Raw genomic sequence first — 26,731 nt, forward strand, 5'->3', positions numbered from 1 at the left:
AGACTTACTTCTTAATGCAAGTTCATACCTTATTGAGAATAAGCGTTGTTCCTTAGAATCAGTGTCGACAAGTCGACTTCTTCAACTTCTGCATGATGCTAAATCTACCTTGAGTATTTACACACTCAAGGGGGAGTATTGTAAACTTTCCTAGTTTAAGTGTGATTGTGTAACTCCTATATTAGATTTGATTCTAGTTATCATTTCCTATTACAACTTGTATTCCTTGGGGATGAAGGAATTTCTTCTCTCCTTTTACTACTATAAATAAAGGCACTATGTAGGAGGGATAACACACATTCCCCTACAATTCTACAAACACATCTCTCTCAATTTCTCTACCCTTGCCACCGGCCCTATTCCCTTTGTCAGATAAAATAGGCTACAACACATTTTAATTTTTTAACTTTAATAATGGGTGAGATTATAATGTGCGTGGGAAATAGAACTATGTGGTGGTCCAATAACACCCAATTATTATTAATAGCAGTTACATAAAAGAATTTAAGGGGAATAATACAATACAAGGAAAAGCAAAGATCAAATTGACATCAGAAATCATAACTTGAACTCACAAAAGCAATCCGGCAAAGCTGATCCTTTCCCCATGACAAAATCATCTCTGTGGGCCTTCCATAGAGCTTCCATCAATTCCTTCCCGCTCAAACCTTGAGAAGTGAACTCTGCAAAAGCTCTTCTGCTTAAGAAAAGTGTCTTGTACAAGCCCTTAAAAGCTCGCATTGCTGCAACCATCTTATCCATATTTCCAAAATATGTTGCGATATAGGAATCGCTATTAATCGACACGTAGTAGTCCAACGCTGCTTTCGTGTTCCCATGCATGCTTTTGAAATCCTCACCGCTAAGAAGGCTAGACTTGGTAACTACATTCGTGTAAACAGAAGTTAACCCTTCAATTTCCATTAGACCGTCCCCAGCTGCCAGATAAATATTTGTGTTCGTTGGGATGGATAGCGCTTGGAGTATGAAGGCTGTCTCATTAGGCGTAAGAGGACATTTCCCTCGTTTCCTCCAAATCTGGGCAAGCTCTCCGGTCCATGGTTTTCTATCTCCTCGCGCTGCCTCAATGGCTTCAATGGATGAAGGAGAAACGTATGGATATGCACATTGACTGTAAGCTACCATATCAGGCTCGAAACGAAGGTGAAGTGAGAGGAAAGGTTTGGGTATGGCTTCAAGAAGTTCGGAGGCCGCCTTCTCCAAGGATTTAGTGAGGCGTAATGCACTGTAGCAAGCTTGACAAAGTGAAGCTTTTGCATACTGAGGATACCTACACAAGGAGAAGACATCTTAAGTATTAGCAAACAGTAAGATCAAAATGCCAACTTTGTAGTTTTTAGTCATCAAACGTCAAAGACTTGTTTACACAGTCAAAACCATAAAAAAATAAAATAAAATAAAAAAAGGGTTTGTATGGTTAGGACCCAGAAATAACTTTTTGTTCTTAAGAAAAAAGATACAAGAAATCTACACAATAGTGTTGGCAGACTGAATCTAAAAAAGATTTCCTCATGCAATCCTGAAAACATAATAAAGACATTTTCTATAAGATCGTACCAAAGAACTTAAACACCAACATCACATACGAAGTCCCGTCCCCAAACATTGAACCTGGGCCCAAGCCCTTATGGCACACATGGACACCAGAATTGAACTCTGGTCCCCAAACACCAAGACACTGGGCAAGATGATGCACTATAGACCTGAGGCCAGAGGCCCAGACTCTGGATTTCGTTCCCGAGCCACAGAAAACTCAGTTAGGCCCGGAATCTCAGATTCCAGACCAGAGACGAGAACTCTGCCTGAGCTCGAAGGGCAGAGCCGAAACTAAACAATGTAGTACATTTATACATCCAACAATGTGTATATTAACACCCTCCAAAATTAACTGACATCCAAGCCTGAGACCTCAACTCCCAGCTCCTACCCCTGTGACACGTCCTACCTAGGCACCGAGTCCTCCAGGTCCAAATTTGGACCCATTTTTCAAGCCCCACAAACCAAAGCTAGTTCCATGCTATGTGGGACTCTAGACCTAGTCCTCGAGCCCCAGATGCAAACTTCAGCTCTAGACTTAAAACCCGAGTCGCAAACTACTGTCCGAAACAGCCACAAACTAAGTCTTCAGTCAAAGTCTTTGGACCCGCGCCTTGAATCTCAAACCTTTGACCTTGGACCGGGCACCAAATTCTATGCCTCAAGCTCCAAGGCTCAGCCCTATGGTTGAAGCTCATAACAACTACATTTTATAGTTTTGAAATCCCAAAAAATATTTTTTTATGCAATACAAAACTTGTTTCTAGATGTTAAAAATCAAGATTTCTGGACCGTGTCTTAGTTTTTGAAACTTCATTTGTGATCATGAAACCAAATAAGCTTAACAAATTCACATAACTAATCAACATTTAATTCCAAATCTTGAACGGCAAGATACTAAACAAGAAATAAAACCTAATTTTCTAACAACCCTAGGTTAACAAACTAAGGTAGACTTGGTAAACTTTTACACCTTCATGACAAGCTTTTGGCCACATATATTGGCCTTCACCAAAAGGGTGGTAGATATTCACAGTAATAAGTACTCAATTGTAATCCCAAACTCCCAGAGAGAACAAAGAGCATATTTAAATACCTATCCCGTCTTTGGCTCATTGCTGGTGTAATTGAAATATAATGATGCTCTAACAGGGCTGGAAGAACACTTTCAATGTAATCAAATTGGCCCTTTCGTTTGCTACAATCTACATGGACAGGTTCTTTTGACGAAATCTCTGATGGCAGCTCTTTGACAACTTTGATGAATCCATTCAACTGTTGAATGAAGTAATCGACATCAAAGACATCTGCAAAACCACTGAGGTGAAACCAAAGAGTTAAATGAAGTTATTGTTTGCACAAACAAAAAATAAAAATGAAAAAGATGCCAAATCTTCCAATGAGTGGAGTAGCCATTTAGTCTTAGCAAGGGGTCACGACCAGAAACATCATAACGTTGTTTGAGTACAGCAAAATTTGTTTGGTTGCTTCAAAAAAAATATTAAGGGATGTCCTCATTCAAAATTTTGAGAATCACAGGAGGTTATATTCCAGAAGTCACACGGTAAATGATATGTAAAACACCGATTACCTAGATTCGTTCCAATAAGCAGCCACCTCAAACTTTGGCAGAACCAGGGTTGCATTTAAAAGACGGGCAATACCAACACCATCACATAACTGCACTCCACATAAATAATTTTTCAGGCTTAGCAAAGTGGCAACGTAAAATCGAGCATATATACAAGCAATCAAAAAGTTGCTTCAATCACTCACATCTCTCCGCATCTGATTAAGGCCCCCATAGCAATCCACTCGAATGAATCCATTACTCTTTGATGGCAGAGCTGCAGAAAACCAATGCAATTGTCTGCAATGATAGTTAATTAAGATTGACTCAGAATATCAAAAAACTACGCAGTAACCTCACCTCAATCCTAATTCTATTCCCATCAATCACAGTCAAATATCATAACTATTTGAAAATCTTGTCATGTCCACATTTTAACATAACAAACAAAACCCATACAAAGTCCACAAAACCATCATAGAGATACTACTTGCTAACTCTAGTTTCTCATTGTTAATCCAAGATTCTAAATAACCCAATGGCGGGCGGGCTGAATGAATCTATAGCTAGAAAAGCCAAATGCAATGGAAGCAAAATAAGTTGGCATGTACCAGTGAGGTGTCCTTGTAGCCACCACTTGCAAGGTCTCCAATCTACCATCCTCCCAACACTCCATATATCCAATTTGCTCCTGCATTCACAAAGTCAATCAGAAACTCATACTTTTTGCAATTTTTGGTCCCAAAGTAACCGCAAATCCACACTTCAAACGAGTCCCGAATCACATCGTGATTCTCGTTTCTCATATTTTAACAGCAACCCAAATCAGACACCATCAAATATACCAAACCCAAGAAAAAAAAATCACCCTTTAATACAACAAAAACATGGAAGATCTTTGACTCTATTTCTTTTCTCATACATACAATACGAAGACTCTTCAAGATCTAAACTTTCCTGCAACTTCTGAACCAATAAAACCAGTCGAAAATTTAAAGATAAAAAAAGTAAAAGAATAAGTCGTTGCAGAAGAGCTAACGAACACATACATGGGTGAATTGAGAAAGAGAGGGGTTCTGTAGAAAGGGGAAGTGGGGGACGATAAGAGGAGGACGGCGAGGACGAGAGAGAGTGTGAGGACTCCTACGATGAAGGCGGGCTTCACTGAAATCGCCACCATCTCATTTCTCAACTCTGCCGATTCGATTTGGATATCTCTTTAATGGCACTCAGAAATACGAGCGGAGAAGAAGAAGCAGCACTGTGGAATCTGCCTGTTTCGTGTTGTGCTATAAAATCGAGAGAGGATGTCAGTGACGGTGATTTGGAACGTGAACCGGACCAGACCGGATTGCGCACCGGTTTTCTTTATGCTTTTTTATTCTTTATTTTTATGTTTTATTGTTTATTTATTTTAAAAAGCAGTAGTCTACTTTAATTTATACATTTTCTAAAAACCTGCCTTGCTTTTAGAGTTAAGCACGATAATCTGTTTTTAAAAACTGTCTTTAAGTTGCTTGAAAAGTTACTTGAAAAGAAGCAAAGTAACAAAACACAAAAGGACCAACAAAAATTTCTCTACACGAACTCAAGTTTTGGTTTTTATGGTTTTCAAACTAAAGATTTCTACTTTTGTTGGTGTGCTATTTTTTCCCCCTTCGTGGTAATGTTTGTTCTATAAAATGACTCAAATAATAGTTCTATCGTCAAAAAAATTTGGATCAACGTGTCATATTTGCCTTAAATTTTTAATGAGATTTTTAAGTTTTTAACTGCTCTTGTCTAGCCATGTGTCATTATCTATTAATAATATATATTCATATTTTTGATAAAATTATCGACCATTCATATAGTGTCATGTGTCCTTATCCAATCTTCTGATCCTTTATTTCTCCATAAAAACCCTTCAAATCACCACATCTACTCACACCAAACCTCCTCCATCCTCCCTACTCATCTCAGTTCATCCATTTTAAGGAAAGAAAGTTATTTCAACAATCTCTAACCGTGACCAGGTTGACTAAAATGCATCCAAGCCTCAAGCAAAGCAACGTCTTCCCCGATCGACCAAATTGCCTTCTCACTCATTTAAATAAAATAAAAAAGGATTTGGAAAGTGAAAACAAATATAAAGGAACGGGAATGTGCTGAATTTGACTGGATTCATAAGCATAAGCAATCACCAAACTGTAACGAGCAACAAAAGGTTACTTTTTAGATAAAGACATCTGCTGTTGAAGTATAAGCTCCATCTCAAAGAAGAGTTCCTTGATCCTGGTGTATTGGAGCACCTAAAGTCTGAAATAGTCCACAATCAAAGGAATGTCAAACACCCAAGATAGGTTTAAGTTCTCACTACTCCAAAGAAGGTTGTACAAAAAAATGGCTCGACAAATTAGTAAACATTCTCTTTCCACCTAATGCAGATAATAACAAATAGACACAAAACAGCAAGTCATGTTAGCTTGTACAGAAACTAGTAGCTCAACTTGTCGAATTGAGTGAACGCAATCGAACATGTATACAAACAAATTACACTAAATTTCAGTTATCTTCCAGTACGTAGTTAGGAACCTCAATGTTTCCATGATTCAGAGTAATGTCCAACCAGATACATTGATATGGCACACAACACCCAGATATCTTCACACAGAGACTTATAAGTTCAATGAATAATGGATGGAAGCAGCGGAAATGTCATACCCATTCCCAAAGCAGAGAGTTCCACCTCATTGTACTGTTGCATATAACTCTGCAAATCAATAAAATGCCATACACATGCACCTTCAGATAGAGCCGCATAATCCTTTCAAGAGTTTTGCAATGATTATACCCAGGGGATTCAAATTATATACAAATTTTTAGGTAGCAAAATATCATGGAAGATTCGTAACTGCCAGCAGGCTGTAAGACTGACCACCAAAGCATAACAGCAACACTAGTTTACATACCAAGTAACAAAAGTTTCATTGAGCATGCCTATACAAAAAGACATGCAAGAGAAAGATAACTATATTAATTGACAAATCAAGATGTGGTAGCTTGAGGACGGGACTACACCTTACAATTTATCCGATACTCGACCTTTGGTTCATCAGTCACTTTCAAAGTCACTCTCTACACTTCTCGATGCTACATAAGCTTTATTACCTCTCATCAAGTTTGCCAACTCTTGTATTGAGCAAGAAGTGCTTTGTTCCATCTTACTTGCAAGTATCTCAATATGGTCGAGGAGCCCTAAGCCCCTAATCCGGTTACTCAGCATCTCAACAGTAGAAGAGTATGGCGGTATACCTTCATCGATCATTATCTCAAAGTATTTACAAGCCTCCTCTAGTTTACGTTTCTTCTTGCATAAGCCATGAATCATGACAGAGTATGTTGAAACAGAAGGATAAAATCCTCTCTTCCCCATACTCTCCCAAACTTCAGTTGCCCTATCAAATCTTCCTATCCTGATTAGCAACTTAAGCACCATATTGTAAGTATGTCGATCGGGCATGCAGTTGTCTTTTTCCATTCTAGATAACAGCCTGAGAGACCCATTAACCTCGCAGTGATCACAATGATAAGCCTGGATTGCATTGTAACTCCACGTATCCGGCATAACACTCCTCTCAATCATTTCATCCAAAAGTTGGTAAGCCTCTTCCACCTTTTCGTTCTTACACAATTTCTTGATAACACAATTGTAAGTATACACATTGGGCAAAAGATTATATCTCCTCATCCTATCAAGCACCCTAAAAACTGAATGAATATCATCCACCTCACAATAAGCACGAATGAAAATCGAATAGGTACAAGCATCCGGTACAACTCCATTCGACCCCATCTCCCGAAATATCTTATACGCCTCGTCAACTTTCCCACCTTTACACAGAGCCTCCAAATAACTATTATACGCAGGCACATCAACCAAACATCCTCGTTCAGTCATTTCATCAAACAGCTTACGTGCTTCATCCGAATCACCAACGTCTCCCCAACCTCTCATCAAAATACTATAAGTTTTCGCATTCAACTCAAACCCACTCTTAACTTTATCAAAAAATTCATGGGCATACTTGACATGCTTTCTTTTACATAATGTGTAAAGAAGCTGATCAAGATCATGAACACTGGGCTTAATTCCAAACTCAACCATTCGATTTAAAGCTCGAATGGCGTCGCGAGGCAAATTAGCTCTACTATAAACCCGAAAAATAAGCCAGAAAATTTCCGGGCCAATCTCACAACACTTGGACTCTCTCACTTCTATGAGGAAATCCCACAACACAGCATATTGCTTGCTACTTCCTAAAATGTCAATCAAAATGTGATAGCTTTCAGCGCTATGTCGAAAACCCGGAATTGTTTTAGCCCAAAGAAAGAATCTGTGTGCAGAAAGCCCGAGATTTTTGCAGCGTTTCAGAACTTGCTCAACCAAGTCTGTGGAGATTTGGGTAGACAGAGCGTTGAGGGAGAGCTCCAAGTCGTGGTGAGGGTTCCTGTGGTCGCTGAGGATGCGGGAGAACTCGCTTACCAGGTGCGGTGATGGTGGAGATGGCGGGTTGTGGTGGGTGAGAGAAGAGAAGGGGTGGCGGTGAGTGTTGCGTTTGGAGGGTGAGAGAAGAGAGTGGAAGATAGAGTGAAGGGTTTTGGGTTTAGAGGGTAGAGATCTCAGGGACATTTTGGTGAGTGGGTAAAGAAGAAGAAGAAGAAGAAGAAGCAGCAGTGTCACTGTGGATTTTGCTTGTCTTCGTGTTGCCGTAAGATCGACAGACCGGAACGGATTGCAACCCCGGCTTTCTTTTAAGCTAAATTGCGATATTGGCGCTTTTGCTTGGAATATTTACACGGTTTCTACAGTTTCTGTTTTGCCAATTGTGACTGTTTTTGGAGCCCAATATTAACAAAAAGTAGAACCATTCATTATAGACCTTGTCCTACTACTAGTACTCATGTGATCTCTTTTGAGAGATCACCTGCACTATAGAGAATAACAATTCGGTTACAAGAATTTTTGACTTTATATCCTTGTATTCTCTTTGTTATGCATGTAAATAATCAACCTCTAACAAGTCTATTTATAGTACATAGACTGATGATTATATGCCTTATGAGTATATGATTCTTAAATCTTTTTAGAATAAGAAAAACCAGCACATTTCCTAATCCTAAAATGATTGGAATTACGAAGAAAAAAACTATTTCCCAATTCATGTGAGATATAACATGTGCACACTCATTTTCTCCTTTCTCAACACTAATTGTAAACTTTAATCTGTTTGGCCTTGATATTTGATGAGCCAAATCACAACAATCTTTGACCTGGTGAGTCAAAACTAAGAGATGACTACTGCATCCCATAATATCTTCAAACCTATTGAAGCAACTCCTAAAACTTCAAGAACTTTCACCTTGGCAAAATTATTCTTGCCTCAATGCACCTTAAGTGAGAAGGTGCTATGTCCAATCTTTTGCATGTTGTAAAATCTAAGCGAGTTCAAGCAATACTTGAACTTGTCTACTGTAGTTGGTTAAGTAATTTGAAGCATACTCCGCTGTATGAACCTTCTCGATGTAACTTCCTTCGATTCTACCTAGTACTTAATCCGGTGACAACGATCTTCTACATGATTCGATGTCCCATGAAACACTTGATTCTTTGCTAAGTAAATAGCACTATGACTGTCACATCTAATCACCATGAAATTTTACTAATTCCAAACTCTCTTGTTAAACCGTTAAGCCAAATTGCTTCCTTTCTAGCTTCTGCTAGCGTAATATACTCCGCTTCAGTAGTAGACAATGCTATAATTAACCAAACAGTAGCTCTCCAATTGATCGTTCCTCCACCACAAACCAAAACGTAACATGTAGTGGACCTTTTTTTTTTTTGTCAAAGTCTCCTTCGTAGTTAGCATCCACATAATCTAGCACACGTGCTTCATTTTCTTGTTTTTCAAACAAGATTCCTAGACTCTTTGTACCTTTCAAGTAACGAAGAATCCATTTAACAGCAAACCAATGCTCCTTTCCTGAATTCGCCACATACTTTGAAACAATACTTAATCCTTGGCCTAGGTCAGGTTTTGTACATATCATTGCATACCTGAGGCATCCTACTGCACTTGCATAAGGCACTTTTCTATCTCTTCCAACTCTTTTTTCTGTTGTTGGACATTTTCGCGCACTCAACTGATCATGAGCTGCTAATGGAGTGGACACTGGCTTCGCTCCGTCCATATTGAAATGCTCCAATATAATCTGAATATATTTTGTTTGTGACAACCATATTTTTCCCCTTCTCTGTCTCTCCTGATTCGCATTCCAATCTTTTGTGCAGCCTCTAGATCCTTCATGTTGAATTCCTTACTCAGTTGCATCTTTAACTCTTGAATTCTAGACATATCCTAAAATACAATCAATGTGTCATCTGCATAAAGTAGAAATGGGTATAATAAATTATATAACGACCGAATTTCAGGTTCGATTTGAGAAAGATAATAGATTAATATAAAATATTGAGTTGGTGTGTCAAATGTTGACGTGGACAAAAGTCAAAGGATTTTGATAAAAATTTGAAAACACATAAGATTTGAGTTAAAGAACACTGTAAACAAGGGATGAGATCCTAATTTTTTTTTCTAAAAAAATAATATTATCCCTTGTACATAGAACACCAATTGTTGTCCATTAAACATTTGCAAGCAATGTTCTAAAAATCAATCTAGGTGACGCCTAAGCGTTGGACCGTCAATTACGTGCATATTACTCTTTTTAAAAACTAACATATTATTCAATGTTTTTATATATTACGTAGTAAATTTAATTAATTTATATAATTTATAATAAAATTATTTAAATCCGCCTAAATTCTCACCTAAGCCCTAGACCCCAGCCTGACGAGTGTCTTGCACCTTTTAAAACTTTATTAGGAGGCATAAATTGCTCGACTCATGCAACAATTCATGTAATTCAGATGGATCATAATTTCTGACCAAAAATTTGATTGATCATAAAACATGCATTTATTTTACTAAAACCAAATTTTTTTTAAGCCAGTTTGGTCCGCAAGCCGATTTTCTTGGCCACCCCAGGAAATGCATTTCAATCAATCCAACCGAAATGCAAGTAAATCAAAGATTACCTGTTAATGCAGTTATTCTAGCTTGCTTATGCGTCTTTGATTAGATTTTTAAAAATACTAATCTCATTAACGAGCAGCTTAGCCTACAGATATAAAGCAATCAAACGAACAAATATCGACGAAAAGAGCTATATAGAAAATGCCTTTTCCATAACATATTCTATGCTTGAATAATATACTTAAACAAAATTTATTTCCAGATCCAACTTTAGAGTACATAATTCAAGCCAAACACACTGTAAGCGAAGCCCCGAACAAGGAACCTTTTTCAGCTTTGCTCCTCCGCAGCTGCAATCAACCTCTCCTCAGCTGCAGCGGCCATCAAGTCATCAAAGTCTTCCGACTTCCCAAGTACTATCTCAATCTAAAACCAAAAGAATAAATCAATATGGAATACTTGGTAGGGGACAGGAAGAAGTCCAATCTCTTGTCATGAATGTGACCGTAAAGTGCTCTACGACTTGATCTAGAAGCCCTCACAAATAAGGTACCACTCTTCTGAAGAAGTCAGAAAACAAACTATAGGTCCTATACTAAATAGATACCAAGATACAATTTGATAAAAAGGTTTTTGCTATAAGGTCATAAATAACTGCAAATAACCAGACAGAAGATATGAAATGATATCCCTATTGGTAGAATGAAACTCAAAATACACGTAGAATGGACAAGTTTTTCCCTTAAATCTCACACAATTGCACATTGCCAACAGATAAATACATGATCGATTACAAAGTAAACATTCCTTATTCAAATTAGCAATCACCAAAAAAGTGCATCAACTTATGAGCCGCATAATTTTGCCGTTCATGCCACATCTGCTTTTCTAAAAACCAATACAGTCTGGCATGTACAGATAACAACTCTAACATGACAGATAGCCCAACAATATAAGTGCACACTGATGTTTATGAAAAACAAATCCAAAGGGGCAACAATAAGTGCAAAAGGATCTCTCCACTCAACACTCCATTCTTTCACTGCTATACATCTGACTTATTCTTTAAGAATATCGAAATAGACATGTTTCAAATGGGATTCAAAACTCATTCTAAATATCATATTGACATACCTTGGCCTTTTGCACCGGTCTTCCCCTAGAATCATCCTTTATGTCAACAGTCGATGTCATGATTTCTGCATTTACATTCCATAATATAAGTAAATTTAATAATTTGATAGTTTCTTTTCTGAAAGGTGGAAAAGGAAAATAGAAGTCTCACTCTTCTCAACAGCCAGTCCATTGTTTTTCAGAATTTCTGCGATTGTGACAACTGTGGCAATAGCTGCAATGGTACATGAGAAATTAGTCCTTGCATCAGCATTAATACTAAACAAATCAAACCTTTAGTCAAGAACTCCAACATCCATGATAAAAACATCTCCGTTCCAAATATTGCAAAATAATGGGATGGGAATGCAACATTTGGCCGGATTCATAATCCCCTGTTTCGGGAGTGGGTAGGGGAGTTGGAAATCACATTCTGCAACATAAACTCTAACTTAGAAGTAACCATTCTAGTTGGCATAGCTTTACTTCAGATAACTTGTTCACTAAACACTTCCATTTTTCCCTTGCAACTACCAACTAAATAGATTTACCAGAAGCGTTGTCTAGGTCCCAATCAGAAGTAGTTCTGTTTCTAAGTATATGTTGAAATGGTAAAGAGTTATTTCCTTGATAACCATGGTATAAACATGAGCAAGGAAACCAAAGGATAAGCAACCACCAAACTGGAAGGAGCCAAAAGACTACTTTTCCAGATAAAGACATCTAGTGAAATATAAGCTCCACCTCAAAGGAAAGAATTCCTTCAACCTGGTGTATTGGAGCATGTACAATCTGAAAGAGTAGTCTAAGGAATGTCAAACACTCCAATGTTTCTATTCAACTTCTCGCTACTTGAAAGAAGGTTATTACTGACAGAATGGCTCAACAAATTAATAAACATTCTCTTTCCACCTTAACCAGACAAAAAAAAAAGCAAATAATGTTGGATTGTGCAGAAACTAATAGCTCAACTCGTCAAATGGAGTGAACCCAACCAACACTTTTACAAACAAATTAGGCTACATTCCAGTTATCTTCCACAACTTGATTAGGAACCTGAATGTTTCCTTGATTTCAGAGTAACGTCCACAGCCAGTACATTGATACATCACACAACACACAGATATCGACACAAATAGAGTTATAAGTTCAACAGCATAACGAGATGGAAACAGCTGAAATGTCATACCCATTCCCAAAGCAGAGAGCTCCACCTCATTGAACTGTTGCATATACCTCTGCAAATCAATAAAGTGCCATAAGCATATGATTTATAGAAATAAATGAACTATAATTCCGGAAAGCAAATTAGCCATACAAGCATATGTATACATAGATGTATGTATTCGTATGTAAATATCCGTACATAAGCAGAGAATTACGAACAGGGTAGAGAATAGGGTTTACCTTGGCAAGATTTACATAGAAGAATAGTGGCTTCTTGGTATTCGATACCTGAATTCGGTTCTTCTTGTGCGAATCGGAGGCATTGACGGTGATATTGTTCACGCCTTCAGTTATCTCCTCCATCGCAACTGAGTGAACAGCTTCAAAAAACCCTAACCCTAAATCCCCTTCTGACTACTCTCTCTATCTCCGGCTTCTCTTTCTACAATTGTTTTCTCTTAATAAGTTTTGTTTGGGTTTCTCTTATATATGGGCCTAAATGGACCAAACTGTACACGGTCCGAAGAGATAAGGGTGCAAGCATCCGTGCAATTAATATTTTTTTTTTTTTTAACAAACGATATTATCCATTACGGAAAAGACAGATTGAGCTTAATCTCATAATGTGTTAGCAATAATATAGTTCAAATTCGTCTTTAACCAGAATCGAACTTAAAATCTCTCACTTATAAATGGAAATACTCTGCCATGCCAAATTTATATGACTCATTGTTTCACACTAACAATAAAAAATAAAACTGCATTTCTTACAATATCATCATGCAATAACATTAATGCACAAAAAGTACCCGAAAAAATATTTAGAAATGTTTACAACCTTATGACTTACCTTTTTATTTCAACCTTCTCATTGTTGAAGTTTTTAAGTAGAAACTTCATTCCATCTCATTGTCCCACATTGCTTACCACCAAAAATTTCTCACATTTTTTAACACTTTGTTCTTCTTACCAAGTAGGGCTGGAAAAAAATCCCAAAAATCCCAAACCAAACCGAAAAAATCCCGGTCCCAAACCAAAATTCCCGAAATTTTCGGTATGGGATTCGATTTTGCATCTTCATTTTTTCGGTATTCCCATACCGAACCGAAATAAATATTATATATATATATATTATTTTTTAATTATAAGAGAATTATTTCAACCGTTCATTGTTTTAGATTTAATCTGTGCCATTCATTTGTTTTTAGGTCGGATCCCCCATTTCACTTTCGTTCCATTGATTCCAATTCCATTGAACTTGAAGCGCAGGCACCGTCAGCCATCCTTCACCACACAGCCTTCCTTCGAATCGTCTTGACTCTCCAACGGCCCATCCTTCCTTCACGAATCACCACCCAGCCACCACCACGCCAAAGCATCAAGGACAGAACTCTCCAACCTTCCTTCACGAATCATCTCTGACTCTTGTGATCTCTCTCTCGTGGGCGATTTTCTCTCATAGACAGAACTCTCGATCCAACACTGAGTCTGAGTCTCACTCTCACCCAAATTAGGTAATTAATTTAGTGTTTTGACAGTAGGGATTGTTGAAGGGCTCGAGGCCGGTTATAGACTCGCTGATGGCCTAATTTATTCATGCCATTGGCAATTTTTTTTTTGTGTGTTAATAACTTATACATTTCTTCCATTTCATCTATTTGTTAGTAGTCATTCAAATAATTAAAATGATGTTTGATTGAGTTTATCACATTCTTTTTTAAAAATCGTTTCTTTTATTGATGATGCACTGCAGCACCATGTGTGATGCTATGTATTTGGTTTTGGCGGGTTGTAGGGGGATTAAAGTTGTGGGAAGGTTCTCTTGATCTAGTTAAAGCTCTAAGATCTAAATTTCAAAATGGACATTTATCATTTGCCAGTAAACGTGTTTTAGAGGTGGGCATCCTAATATTTTCAGGTGAATGTATTGTATACTGTCCCACGATGCCTTCACCTGTTAACCTTTCACATCTTAACATTTTTCCTGCTACTTTAGCTTATATGATTCCTGCCTGGTAGTCTAATTCTCGAGTGTAACTGTTCTTAGTCATAAGTTCATAAAATGAGACATGCAAGCTTCTTTGCCTTGAAATGTATTATATCCTTACAAACAGAAACTAATTTTGTTTCTGGTTGCATCCTGCTCGCTTCGTTCAGAATGTTGGTATTAGGTTTCCCCACTGTGTTAGTCCATTAATTTCATGTTCACAGAATAGATACAGGGAAACTCTTCAACTTTCTAGATGGCTAGTTCGAATTGTTAGGCTCTAATATCATAGCTTGGAAGTGGAGAATTTCAACTCAATTCTTAATGAACTGCACTTTCGTTGCGATACCTTAACTAACAAAGGGTTTAATGAGAATAATACCCCTGAGTTTACACTCTGGAGAAATAGATTGAAGTTATTCTTTTTTCTTGGAGTCTTACTTGCGACAATAAGTAAATCTCTTCACACCTGCACACACATCATTGAATTAAGCGTTCACTGGTGCACCTTTACACGTAATAAATTAAACCGCTATCATTGATCATTAATCAATAAAGAAAATTATTAAGCACTACTACAAGTGATTATCTATGCTGACTGATTTCCTGGTTGTCTTTAGGGAGAAGTGTTAGCAGGTTTAGCACTGCTGTAGCAACTGAGGAGTTAATCATTCCACCTGTTCAAACTTCAAATTAGTCACACATTGCGTCAAGTAATATTTTTGTTTTGGCTATAGAATCTTAGATACATGGTCTTGCTTTAATGTTTGATAGCAAATCAAGTTTTGTAATTCTATGCACATATTGGCATATTCTAGGCAGATACTTAACTGGGCCTTGCCATTTAATTGGCATATTTGTGCACAGATTAGCAGAAACAAGACATGATTGGCAGATTTTTGAATATATTTCTATGTTGAATGCTCAGATTTTTGAATGCTATTGTGCTCAAATTTTTTAATGCTATTGTGCACAGATTTGTGCACATACAGATTGGCAGATTGCTTTTGAATAGGCAGATGCTATGAAAGTATGAAATTATGAAATTATGTCAAATTGGCAGATTGGGCAAATGCCATGAAAGTATTGAATAGGCAGATTTCGTTTGATTTCTGTTATATATTTTGAGTTCTTTTTCTCACAACCATATATTTTCTATGTTGAATGCTCAGATTTTTGAACCATTTATTTTATTTATTTATTGGAATTTGGATATATGTTGAACTGTGGTTGTGATATATTAATGTGCATTGTTATTTATTTGTTAGGATGGACGGGTTTAGTAGCCAATTTAGTACACCTATGGACTCGGTATTAGAAAAACGAAAACAAACCCAACCTAGTGGTACCCTTCAACTAGGCACTCCCTCACCTCAAGCTTATTTGCATAATGATTATTATGAAGATTGTTGGGATGATGATCCGGATATGGAGGAGGATATTGCATTAGAACAAATAGAATAAGAGGGGGGAAGAGGAAGTAGAAGAAGTAGTGAGACAATGGGAGGGTCCTCCTCGAAAAAAAGGGCAATAGGAGAAAAGGTCCAAGTCTGGCGTGGAATGTTGCTAAGAGGGTAACGATCACCGATAATAATAGGGAGAAATCTTTCATGGCCGAATGCAAACATTGCAAACTCTTAGTACCGACACACCCTATAATTCATGGAATGACGGGAATTCTTAAGCATTTGAGGAAATGCCTGGGTTCTAGTCTCTTTGAGAATGTGGATCTGAAGCAACCTACATTGACACAAGCAAGGATGGGAGGTTCGGTTGTCACTCACACTTTCAATCAAAAAAGACTTGATAGGAGATGTGTGAGGTGGATTATAATAGCGGAGATGCCTTTTAAGGTGGTTGATCAAGAAGACTTTCGATATTTTATTCGTGACTTTAATCCAAAGTACAAACTTCCTAATAGGCATAAGGTGGCGGCGACGGTTTTGGAGTTGTATGTTGAAGAGAAGGCTAAAATAAAAAGTGTGATTGAGGGGTTGAGAGTGAGTATTATGGTGCAAAAATTAACTTAACACACAAATTAACCCTCTTTTGACAATTGTAGCATATAAATAAGTAGGGATCGTTCTTACACCGGGGATTAGGAGGGATTGCTAAACACTCTAAACTGACTCAAATAAATAAAACTAACCTTTAAAGCACTTAAACTCACTTAAAAAGACTCAAACACGTTCACAAGACTCAAAATAGGCTAAAAACACTCAAAACTGCCTTAAAAACACAATCTGGGCAGTTTTGAGCCTAAACACAAACTTGGACGAAAATTGGTTCTAACTTGACTCAAAACTCTTAAAAATACAATCTAAAACATATTTGGACCAATTAGACACTCTAAGACAATTGGGGATTTGATTTTTGACGAAAATCAAACAAACAAAACAAATATGTAAACTAGGCAGATTTGGACGAAATTGATAGAATTAAGTGGATGGTGAGATGGCTAGGAGGTTTTTCTCCACACATGGCATAGTTGCATATAACACAATTTCCAGTTGCTTATTCAATGAATTTATGAACCTCAACACCCCAAGTTAATTAGGTACGCTTAAATTAACTCTCAGATTTCCCTTAGACCATTGAATTGAATGGAATTAGCGCATTGCAATCAAATTATTCCTTAAAAGTTTTCTATATGAAAGCGCATAAAAGAAAGACAATCAAAGATCATTAGGTTCTATGGAAATCATAGGTGTTGACGAGGCATTCGTAACTATGAAAGCGCATGATATTTATGCCAAGAATTTACTTAACATAATTGTGACCAACAATCTTAACTACTCATGAATATAAGTTCCCAACGATTAGGTGAAGTTCCCTCATACCCTAGCATCATGTTTATGCATGCAAATTAAGCGTGCACTCTCAATTCATATACATAAACAAGTTTTAATTAAAACAGATAAGTAAATTGAATTCATCATTCATGAAATCACAACTGAAAGTAATCAAATCATCATGCAAATATAACCATGGTTTCGAAATTCCCCCTAGCCAAAAGGGGATTAGTTCCTCATGCTTGCACAACAAAAAGTATTGAATTTAAACATTAAAATCATAAGAAAGATTACACCTAAACGCTCAGCGATTCCAAGATGGATTCGATGCACATATTGGCTCATCTTCCTCCTCCTTGCTGCCGCACAAAGTGTGTGTGGTGGAATTGGGGGTTTTGGATGGTGTTTCCTTGTTTAGAGGGACGGATGATGGTTGATTATGGTGGGAAAGGTGCGGCAGATGTGTATGGATGTGTAGGGAGGTGTATGGAGGTCAAGAATGGAGAATGGAGGTTGCGGCACAAGGGTTTTCTGTATAGCATAGGGGGTGTACGAGTTTTTGGCTGAATTTAAGTTTATATAGTCCTAGGGTTAAGTAGATTAGGGTTAGGCTTAACAAATTTAGTGGACTAGGGCCCTAGGGTTCGGCTATGGTTAATCAAATCCACTTAGGAGGAGGTTTTGGCCCACATAGTCTCATAATAGGCTTGTGTAACCCAAATCCAAAAGGGATTAGGCCTTGGAAATCAGAATCCAAAGGGAATTAGGGCCTAGGAAGGTGCGGCACAATAGGGAAAGGTTGGCTTGGTTTGCAAGGCAAGGCAAAGCCTTCTAGAAAGGTTTGGGGCGTCACTTTTCTAGGGTTTCTAGAAAGAATGGGTTTTGTGACAGATTTGGGCCTTCTAGAATAGGATGCTTCTAGAAATAGGTTCTAGAATTATCCATTTAGGTCCCCTTGCAATTAGGATTAAGACATGATAAGGTTTGGATAGGATAAGATGAGATAAGGTTTGGATAATGTTTTGGATAATGTTGGATAAGGTTAGATAAGGTTTTGGATAATGTTTCCTCTTTTGAGCTCCTACCTTATCCACTTTGTCCCTAGCTTAGTTCCTTCCTCTTCTTCTCACATTTCTAGCCTCTTGAAGTCCAAATTCGTCCATCCATGTTGGCCCATATGTAAGCTATCCACATAGTGTCCAAAATTGCTCCAAAATGCACCAAAATGCCCTTTCTTGATACTTTAACCCATAGGACCTACAAACACACGAAATTGAGTTGTAATACGACATTAACTAAGAAATAATAGCACAAATGCACAAGAATAAGCTAGCTAAGTCGCCTAAATATGCTCCTATCATATTACAACCGACACTTGGACCTCAATTCAAATGATAAACTACATGGTCATCACGGCCCCTTTTTTGGACACTAATTGAGGGTTGCATAAGAGGATCCTAAACTTTGTCCAAGTTACTTCTCATAAGGGTGATGATATTGGAAGATGTCTAGAGGTTTGCTTGAATGATTGGGGCATAGACAAGGTGTTTAGTATTTAGTATTACCGTTGACAATGCTAGTGCAAATGACACCGCTAATGCATACATGAAAAGAAGACTCAAGTCAAATGGTACTCTTTTACTTGACGGGGCTCGCTTGCACATGAGGTGCGCTTGTCACATCCTCAATTTGATAGTTAAGGATGGAATGATGGAGCTTAGTTGTGAGATTGATGCCATAAGAAATTGTGTGAAGTTTATACACTCATCCGCGGCAAGGTTGAAGTCTTTTAAGGAATATTGTGTCTTGTTGAGATTTGATAGGATGTCAAGTATCCCTTTTGATGTTGTCACAGGTGGAATGCCACATATGAGATGCTTAATAGTGCTTTCAAGTTTAAAGAAGTGTTCTCTGAGATGGCCTTTGAGTATGACTCTTTTATTGCTTACTTTAAAGAGAAGGTCTCGAAAGAGGTTGATGGGGTGACAACAAAGGCCAAGCAGGTGGGTCATCCGGAGGTGGATGATTGGGAAAGGTCAATGAGTTTTGCTCACTTTCTTAAAAAGTTTTATGATGCCACCTTGACATTGAGTGCAACCCTTACTCCAACGTCACACTTAATACTTAGCACGATGATTGCCTTGCAAGTGGAGATACAAGAACAAATTTTAAACGCCTCTAATGCCACTTTGCAAAGTGTGGCTACCTCAATGAAGCTCAAGTTTGACAAATATTAGGGTCACATTGAAAAGGTGAATCATATTCTCTTTGTAGCCCAAGCACTTGACCCTAGGTACAAATTTGATATGTTAGAGACAAATCTAGAAGAGCTCGGCTATGGATGGAACAAAATAAGGGAGAAGAAAGTAAGGGTTAAAGGCTATGTAACTGAGTTGTATAATGCACACAAGGAGGGAGTGGTCCTTAGTATTAGTAGTAGTACTAGTAGTAGTGCTACCTTAAATGTGGAGCAAAGATTAAGTGTTGTACTAGATGATGTTGGGGGGGGGGGGGTGTGATCATAGCTATTGATGTTGCTTCAAGGATGACAAAGAAGATCCAACAAAAAAGAGCGGAGGCACAACAAAATGAGATAGCCAATGAAGTGGATATGTACTTCAATGATCCACATCAAAGCCTAACATATGAGGGTTTCAATCTTTTGGATTGGTGGAAAGGAAATTGTGCTCAATATCCAACTCTTAGTAAAGTTGCTAAGAATGTTTTGGCCCTTCCTAGTAGCACCGTTGCTAGTGAGAATGCCTTTAGTCTTGGTGGGAGAGTTGTTGATCCTTTTAGAACTTCCTTAACACCTAAAACGGTTGAGGCTTTAGTGTTTACTAGTGATTGACTTAGAGGAAAGGAATTTTGTTTCTACAAGGAGCCTACACTTGACGAATTCCATTTCTACAAAGAGCTTGAACGCTTAGAAAGAAGTAAGTAAACAATTTAATTTCCTCTTTTATTTTCTTAGTATTTATTATCTATTAGACTATAATTCAATGTAAATGATTTGTGGTTTATTGTTTTAGGCACGGCTAATTTGGGAGGTGAGGAGAATACAACATAAGAAAATGAAATGCCACCTCCACCTCCTCGACCACCTCAAGTTGAAGTTCAACAACATCAAAATCAATCACTACCTCCACGACCACCCATTGTAAGGGGAAGGGCTCAACCATCAACATCAAGGGGAAGAGTGCAAGTACCAACAAGAAGGGAGCAACCACAAGCATCAACAAGATTTAGGGGACGAAAGGGCCGAAGAGGCCAACAATATTTATAAACTTTAAGCTTTGCTTTTTTGCTTTTGGTTTGTAACTTAATTATTGAAACTTTGGCTCATAACTATTTTTTTTTATTTTGGGTTTGTTACTTTATTTATTTTAAAATCTTGGCTTGTAACCCTTATTTTTGCTTTTGGATTTGGTACTTAATTTATTTTTATTGCATGCATGTGTAGTGGGCATATTGAAACTTTGTGCACAGATGGGCAGTGGGCAGTGGGCAGATTGAAACTTAATTTATGAAACTATGTCAAATTTGTGCAGTGGGCAGTGGACAAATTAGTAGAAACATGCCTTGCCATTTGATTGGCAGATTAGTAGAAACAACAAATTGGCAAATTAGGCCCAAAAGCATAATATGTCAAATTTTAGTCCAAAAGCCCAAAAGCATTTCGGGATTCCCGAAAATTGGGATTCTCGAAAATTTGGTTTGGGATCGGTATTGAATTTGGAATTCCCGAAAATTTCGGTTTGGGAATCGGGACAAGAATTTCGGTATGGGATCCCATACCGAACCACCCCTATTACCAAGTGATTAAAAAGATGGACTATAGATAGCAAATTTGGACTTGAATCTTGGGTTTGAGCTTTGGGGTGTGATAATTATATATATTATTAAAATATATTTAATTATCAAAAGATGGGCTCTTGGGCTCCGATTTTAGTATTAAATTCAATAATTAGTTTTTAATTTATTAAATTATTTTCGGATTTTAATTAATCCGTTTTTTTTTTTTTCAACGGACTAATTCTTTCAAAGAAATCTAAGAACGTTTGGAAAAGTCTAAGGAAAGGATGAAGCCACACACCCTTTATGTTGAACAGTTGCCTCCCAAAATCATATATGTTGTGAACATGTATATGACTTCTATAAATACATGCATCTGCATATCATTCAAATCACAAATCACTCTTCCTTCTAATACTAAGCATACTAAGAGAACCATAAAGAATTATGCCAAAAACTAAGTTTTCCAGTGCTGGAATCTTAGTTTGTATTGTTGAATCCTAGTGAAGCAGACGCTTATAGAACTACAAGTACAAAGTAGAGGTGAATTTTTGTTTCAAGAACCTTGCGGATACGCAAGTCTCGATCTTCATTTTATATGTTTGATATTAATTTTGTTTATTCATACTTTGTCAATATATTTAGTTGCAATTTATTGTTTATTAGCATAGTTGAATTTATATATATATATATATATGTATATATATCTCTGTGTGTGTGTGTGTTGGGAAATACTAAGGAGACTCTCAAAAGTGAGACTTTACATAGACTCTTCGTCACCTCATGTTTAGGGCACAATTTCTGTGTCAAAATTATAAAACATTGTGCCAACAACATATGTGGCAGAGAGTTTATAGAGAGCTTCACTTTGAGATAGTCTTCTTAGCATTTCTCATATATATTTGTCATTGATGATTGATAAATATCTAACACTCATTTCTCCTGAAACTAAAAATTTAATTATATTAAAATCCCACTATTCTTCTTCCTTTGTTAGGGTAACTAAAGTTTTAGTTTGTCAACCAAAAGTAACTAAAAATTATAATAACCGCTACATAGAGAATTGTGCAACAAGAAAGGTAAAGAGAAGTCAATTAGTACAGAGAAAATGACCTAAAATTTCATCTCATAATGAAGTAAATGCTTGACAAAAAGCCAACACTAGTAATATTTCAAAATCATCACCCAGAAGTGTTCAACAATTGAACTACAACACATTACCAGCATCAAAATGATATGAAAAATATTTATAAATATCTATTCTGTCAAAGAGTACCAATAAGATAAGGATACTCGAAACCAAACTAAGACATACATGCGAAGCAAAAAAACTAGAAACAACAAACACACCAATTTAATTTAACAATGACAGTGAAAAGACTAACCCTATAGACCCAGATATCCTAAATTTAAACCATGTAACACGAGTATTACTGTTAGATAGTTGGTAGAGAGGTTTGCTTAATGCTTAGGCGGAGTGTTACTATTTATATATGCTTGTACTGTACCTCGTATTGGACTGATTTCAATATCATTAAATAAGAATGCAATTTTCCTTTTTCTTGCTCTCTCTACATATCTACTTCAATCCCTCTCTATAAACCTCTTCATTTCTTCATTCTTTTGGATTTATTCATATGGTGTTGACTTTTCCACAACAGAACAAGAAATGTCATGTGTGATATTCATCAAAATCGACTTCGAAAAATGAATTTTCAGACACTAACAGCAATTACTGACTTTACCTCTTTGAAAACTAGATTTGTGCAACTTAAATAGTTGTATTTTGTATTTGCATTGCATGTTTGTTTATAATTTTTTTTAGTTTTACTAGTTTCTATCTATATGTACTAGAAACATTTGTGGGGCAAGGTTTAGTATGTCTTCCCTAATCACCTACATCTAATTAGGTGTAACTAATATTCTCAACAACGAAAAGATCGAAAAACAATAAAATTCACTCGTACCATCATACTTTCTAAGGTTAATCTAGTCCATGCCATGTTGAAATCATAACAACCAGCAGCCTTGGGGCGAACAACTTTTTTGTTCATTCTTTTTTCTGGCTTTGTTTCCAAGTGTTTTTATTTTTCAGTTGCTTTGTTTCTAATTTGATGATATATTTTTCCTTGCAACAAGCCTACCAGCTGGTTTGCACTTAATTAAAGAAAACTTACCATTTTCTATTAGTTGCTTGCGCATGCACTTGGTCAATAGGAATTTGTTTGAATCACTACTGGCTTGAACGGTAGTGCAGGTTGACAAGGACTCCAAAACTTGATCTTTTTATTTGTCATAGAAACACCGAAGCATACACTTTCATTCCCTCGTTAGTCTTTAGCTTTTCGTTTTTGTTTAACAAAAATGAAGAAAATCCACATACATCGCTAAGCTAGGTTCACGTTGAATGAAACGATACCTTGCGAGATAAAATATATTAAGATTGTTTCTTAGTGGTGAGGTTTATGTATGAACTTTAATTATCACCAGGTCTCATTTCTCAACATTGAAAATGCTATGTGTACTGTGCAGAGGAACAAAACAGTCCCATGTGTGCAAAGGAACCGATTTAAATTTAAAAGCTTTCTAAAGTGGCTGTGTGATGCACTTACACACCAAGTTTAAATCTCCTGCCAACAGTTTTAATGTTTTATATAGTTTAAAATAGAAAGCCTCATCCTGAACGATTGGTTTTCGACATCACATCCCAGTGACCTGTTTTGAAACTTTGCACTAGTCATCTGCGGAAGTTTAACTTATCGCCTATATATTGTACCGACCTTTACGTAATCTTTACCATATCTTAATTCCAAAATAATTTACTACTAATTGATCCGGGTACCATACTATATTCAGAGTAAAGTCCTACCTTGTGTAGCATCAAGCCACAACTCTTGACTGAAGGTTGATACTTGTTTAAGAAAAGAAAAAAAAAGTAAAGTGTCTTGTTTGTGTGTCTGCATATATATTTAAAAACTCTTAAGTCATGATCATAAGCAATAGTATATGATTTTACATCATGCCAAAACGTACTAGAGCTACTTCAATGTTCAATTAAAAAATGCTACTAAAGCTATTTCATTGTTTTAGTGACATTATAATTTATATTTTTCTGTTTATTTTGTTCACTAAGATTATACATCGTAGCCTTTTTCATACTTATAGCCCCCAATATTATTTCTATTGATTTCATGTAAGCACGTGGATTGGATAAACTCTACATACTCACTCATAACCACACAACATATATCAGTCGCAAAAGTGTCATTGCCCATTTTCTTTACAAAATGAGACTAGCTGGTGATTTCATCATGATAGTCCTTTTTTCGAAGGTTGAAAAGACCCACAAAGACATTTTAGCATCATTCTAGCCACTACTGACACGCCCCGACCAAAATCAACGCGTGCTGGCCGTCACACAATGCCTTATATGTATATTCCCATCTCTACCTAGCACGAGGCCTTTTGGAAGCTCATTGGCTTCGGGTTCCATCGGAACTCCGAAGTTAAGTGAGTTCGCGCAAGAGCAATCCTAGGATGGGTGATCCACTAGGAAGTTCTCGTGTGAGTTCCTAGAAACAAAACCGTGAGGGCGTGGCCGGGGCCCAAAGCGGACAATATCGTGCTACGGTAGAGTCGAGCCCGGGATGTGGTGGAGGCCTGGGTCGGGATGTGACAACTATCATATAATTCACCAGTGTCAAAAATTAAACTCAGAACATAACGTGTAAAATTCGGATTTGAAATTCGTTCCTAACCACTGAATCACCTTGTAATGGTTATCACAAAAGTGTTATTGCACTGCCTATTAGTGAAGCAAAACAAAACAAACATATAAATTAAGGATAATAAATGTAGATAATCTTCTTCAAGCTTTTATGTATGATTACAAAATTAACTTAGGTCACTTTTATCTTTATGCAACGCACTCGCATTGTCGCATGCAATTGCTCATATTTTACTAACGTAGAGGACAGTACGTAGGCCACATGCATTTTATATGGCCCGCGTGCCCATGTCGCTCCAAAGGTGAATGAGGAGGGGCGGCTGCCTTGTCTCTACTGTAAAATTTTAGGTGCAAAAGTTTAGAAAACACGATTACTCAAAGATCTTTCGAGCAATAAGCAGATCGATAGTACGTTAAGTGATCGAACAATAAGCAGATCGATTGTACGTTAAGTGATCGAGATCGAATGAGATTGCAGAGTTATTATTGGTAAATACATAAAAAGGTGTAGACAGCCCTAATTCTCGAGAATGATCGATGTGATAACATACGAATATAATATTATATGAATTAAAATTGAAATTCAGAAATTTTTGAGAGAAATTGATGTTTTTCCTAATCCGATTAATTAATACAAGTCTCACTTTACTCCCAAGACATTATATATGTTTTTTTTTTAACAAGGTACTAAAATAATCTAATTTATGTGGAGGGCGGTTTCAACTTCAGAACTCATAGTCTTGATTGACTGGCGTAGGCGTAACTCTACATCTACAAAATCATACATAATTGTCAAGTTAATTTTCCTATATTTAGATATGGCATAATATGAATCCATGTAAAGTTAGTTATCTGTTTTTTCCTAGGGTTGCGCCAGTAATCATCCCCTAAAAAACCATATTTGTGCAGGGTTTAGAGTTGTGCTTGTAACGTTAATTCTAAGTTTCTTTGTTATGCAAACACGTTATTCTGACTAATTAGCTTTATGACACTTTAATTATATTTTTTAATCTTTAATTGAAGATCATATCTACAAAAAATCATGAGAATCAGAAATCATTTATGCATCTAAATATATGGATAAATCAACATTATGAATACTAAGTAACATATTGATATGAATCGTCTATTTATGTAGTAGAAATCTCTCTCTTCCAAATCTCCTCCCTTGCCCTCTCCTCCCACTCTCATGATCTCATTTTTGTCTTTCTCTTTTATAAGAAAGTCAATACAAGATGTTGACGGACTTAATCGTCACTGTTAAAATAGGAAAAACTAAATAAGAAGGGAATTTGAAGGGAATAAAATCCTATTCTTTTCCGAAGATGCAAGTAATATTCAAAATAAAATAAAAAGCCTACAGAATGTGGATCAATGACTTCAATGAATACATTTTCCCATAAAAGATGCAAGTAGTAGGTACTTGCAATCAACAGCTAGGTACTTTCAACTTAAAAGTAAAATACGAATCTTCTTTTTCATTCTTTGTGTAAATTTTTATTAATATAAAAGTCCATGTACTCATTTACTGTGAACTTATTGCTAATTTTACGATTAGGTATGATTTGCACGGAAAGGGATCCACCTAATCCATCAAGTTTGAGATCCGGATCGTTGAAATATGATCAAATAGTTACAGTTATTATAATTTTTAAAAGGACCTCTTGTTTGTAGCTGTTGAATTAAATTTCAACCGTCCGAATCACGAACTTAATGGATTAGGTGGAAAGAGATCCGGAGAGGATCCCTTTCCGATTTGCACATGGATACTTAAATTAACTAATCGACTTACTGTACATGTAGCTCAGTTGCTTTCTTTAATTTGGGTTCACCATCCACACTCTTCACTCTTCAGCGCGGCAATGCCAGCAAATATAATACCTGTTATAATAATTACGGGCCCCGCCCCGTTTTACAATAAGTTTAGCCACTCTCTTCTTCAAACATTAA

General features: G+C 36.8%; 3 protein-coding genes across 4 annotated transcripts; all 3 read right to left on the reverse strand.

Moving 5' to 3' along the window:
• Window positions 1–461: 461 nt before the first annotated feature.
• On the reverse strand, window positions 462–4,430 carry LOC137708527 (O-fucosyltransferase 13). 2 transcript variants are annotated; one of them, XM_068447623.1, is made up of 6 exons: window positions 4,177–4,430; window positions 3,739–3,818; window positions 3,334–3,404; window positions 3,149–3,237; window positions 2,654–2,875; window positions 462–1,291 (listed from the first exon to the last, which is right to left on the reverse strand). In XM_068447623.1, the coding sequence occupies exons 1-6, from the start codon at window positions 4,305–4,307 to the stop codon at window positions 559–561; spliced, it is 1,326 nt and encodes a 441-aa protein (XP_068303724.1). In that variant the 5' UTR covers window positions 4,308–4,430; the 3' UTR covers window positions 462–558. The 2 variants fall into 2 exon arrangements, with proteins under 2 accessions (XP_068303724.1, XP_068303725.1); XM_068447624.1 differs by lacking the exon at window positions 4,177–4,430 and having other exon boundaries at window positions 3,334–3,427.
• Window positions 4,431–6,097: 1,667 nt separating this feature from the next.
• On the reverse strand, window positions 6,098–7,958 carry LOC137707606 (pentatricopeptide repeat-containing protein At1g52640, mitochondrial). The gene has a single exon (XM_068446513.1). The coding sequence runs from the start codon at window positions 7,797–7,799 to the stop codon at window positions 6,222–6,224; it is 1,578 nt and encodes a 525-aa protein (XP_068302614.1). The 5' UTR covers window positions 7,800–7,958; the 3' UTR covers window positions 6,098–6,221.
• A 2,435-nt stretch (window positions 7,959–10,393) lies between these two features.
• LOC137707607 (uncharacterized protein At2g34160-like) lies at window positions 10,394–12,928 on the reverse strand. The gene is made up of 5 exons (XM_068446514.1): window positions 12,721–12,928; window positions 12,503–12,551; window positions 11,486–11,548; window positions 11,335–11,399; window positions 10,394–10,626 (listed from the first exon to the last, which is right to left on the reverse strand). Exons 1-5 carry the CDS (start codon window positions 12,841–12,843, stop codon window positions 10,531–10,533), a joined length of 396 nt encoding a protein of 131 aa, XP_068302615.1. The 5' UTR covers window positions 12,844–12,928; the 3' UTR covers window positions 10,394–10,530.
• Between the last annotated feature and the right edge of the window lie 13,803 nt (window positions 12,929–26,731).

Source organism: Pyrus communis, chromosome 11 (genome assembly GCF_963583255.1).
Source record: "Pyrus communis chromosome 11, drPyrComm1.1, whole genome shotgun sequence".
Lineage (NCBI taxonomy): Eukaryota > Viridiplantae > Streptophyta > Magnoliopsida > Rosales > Rosaceae > Pyrus > Pyrus communis.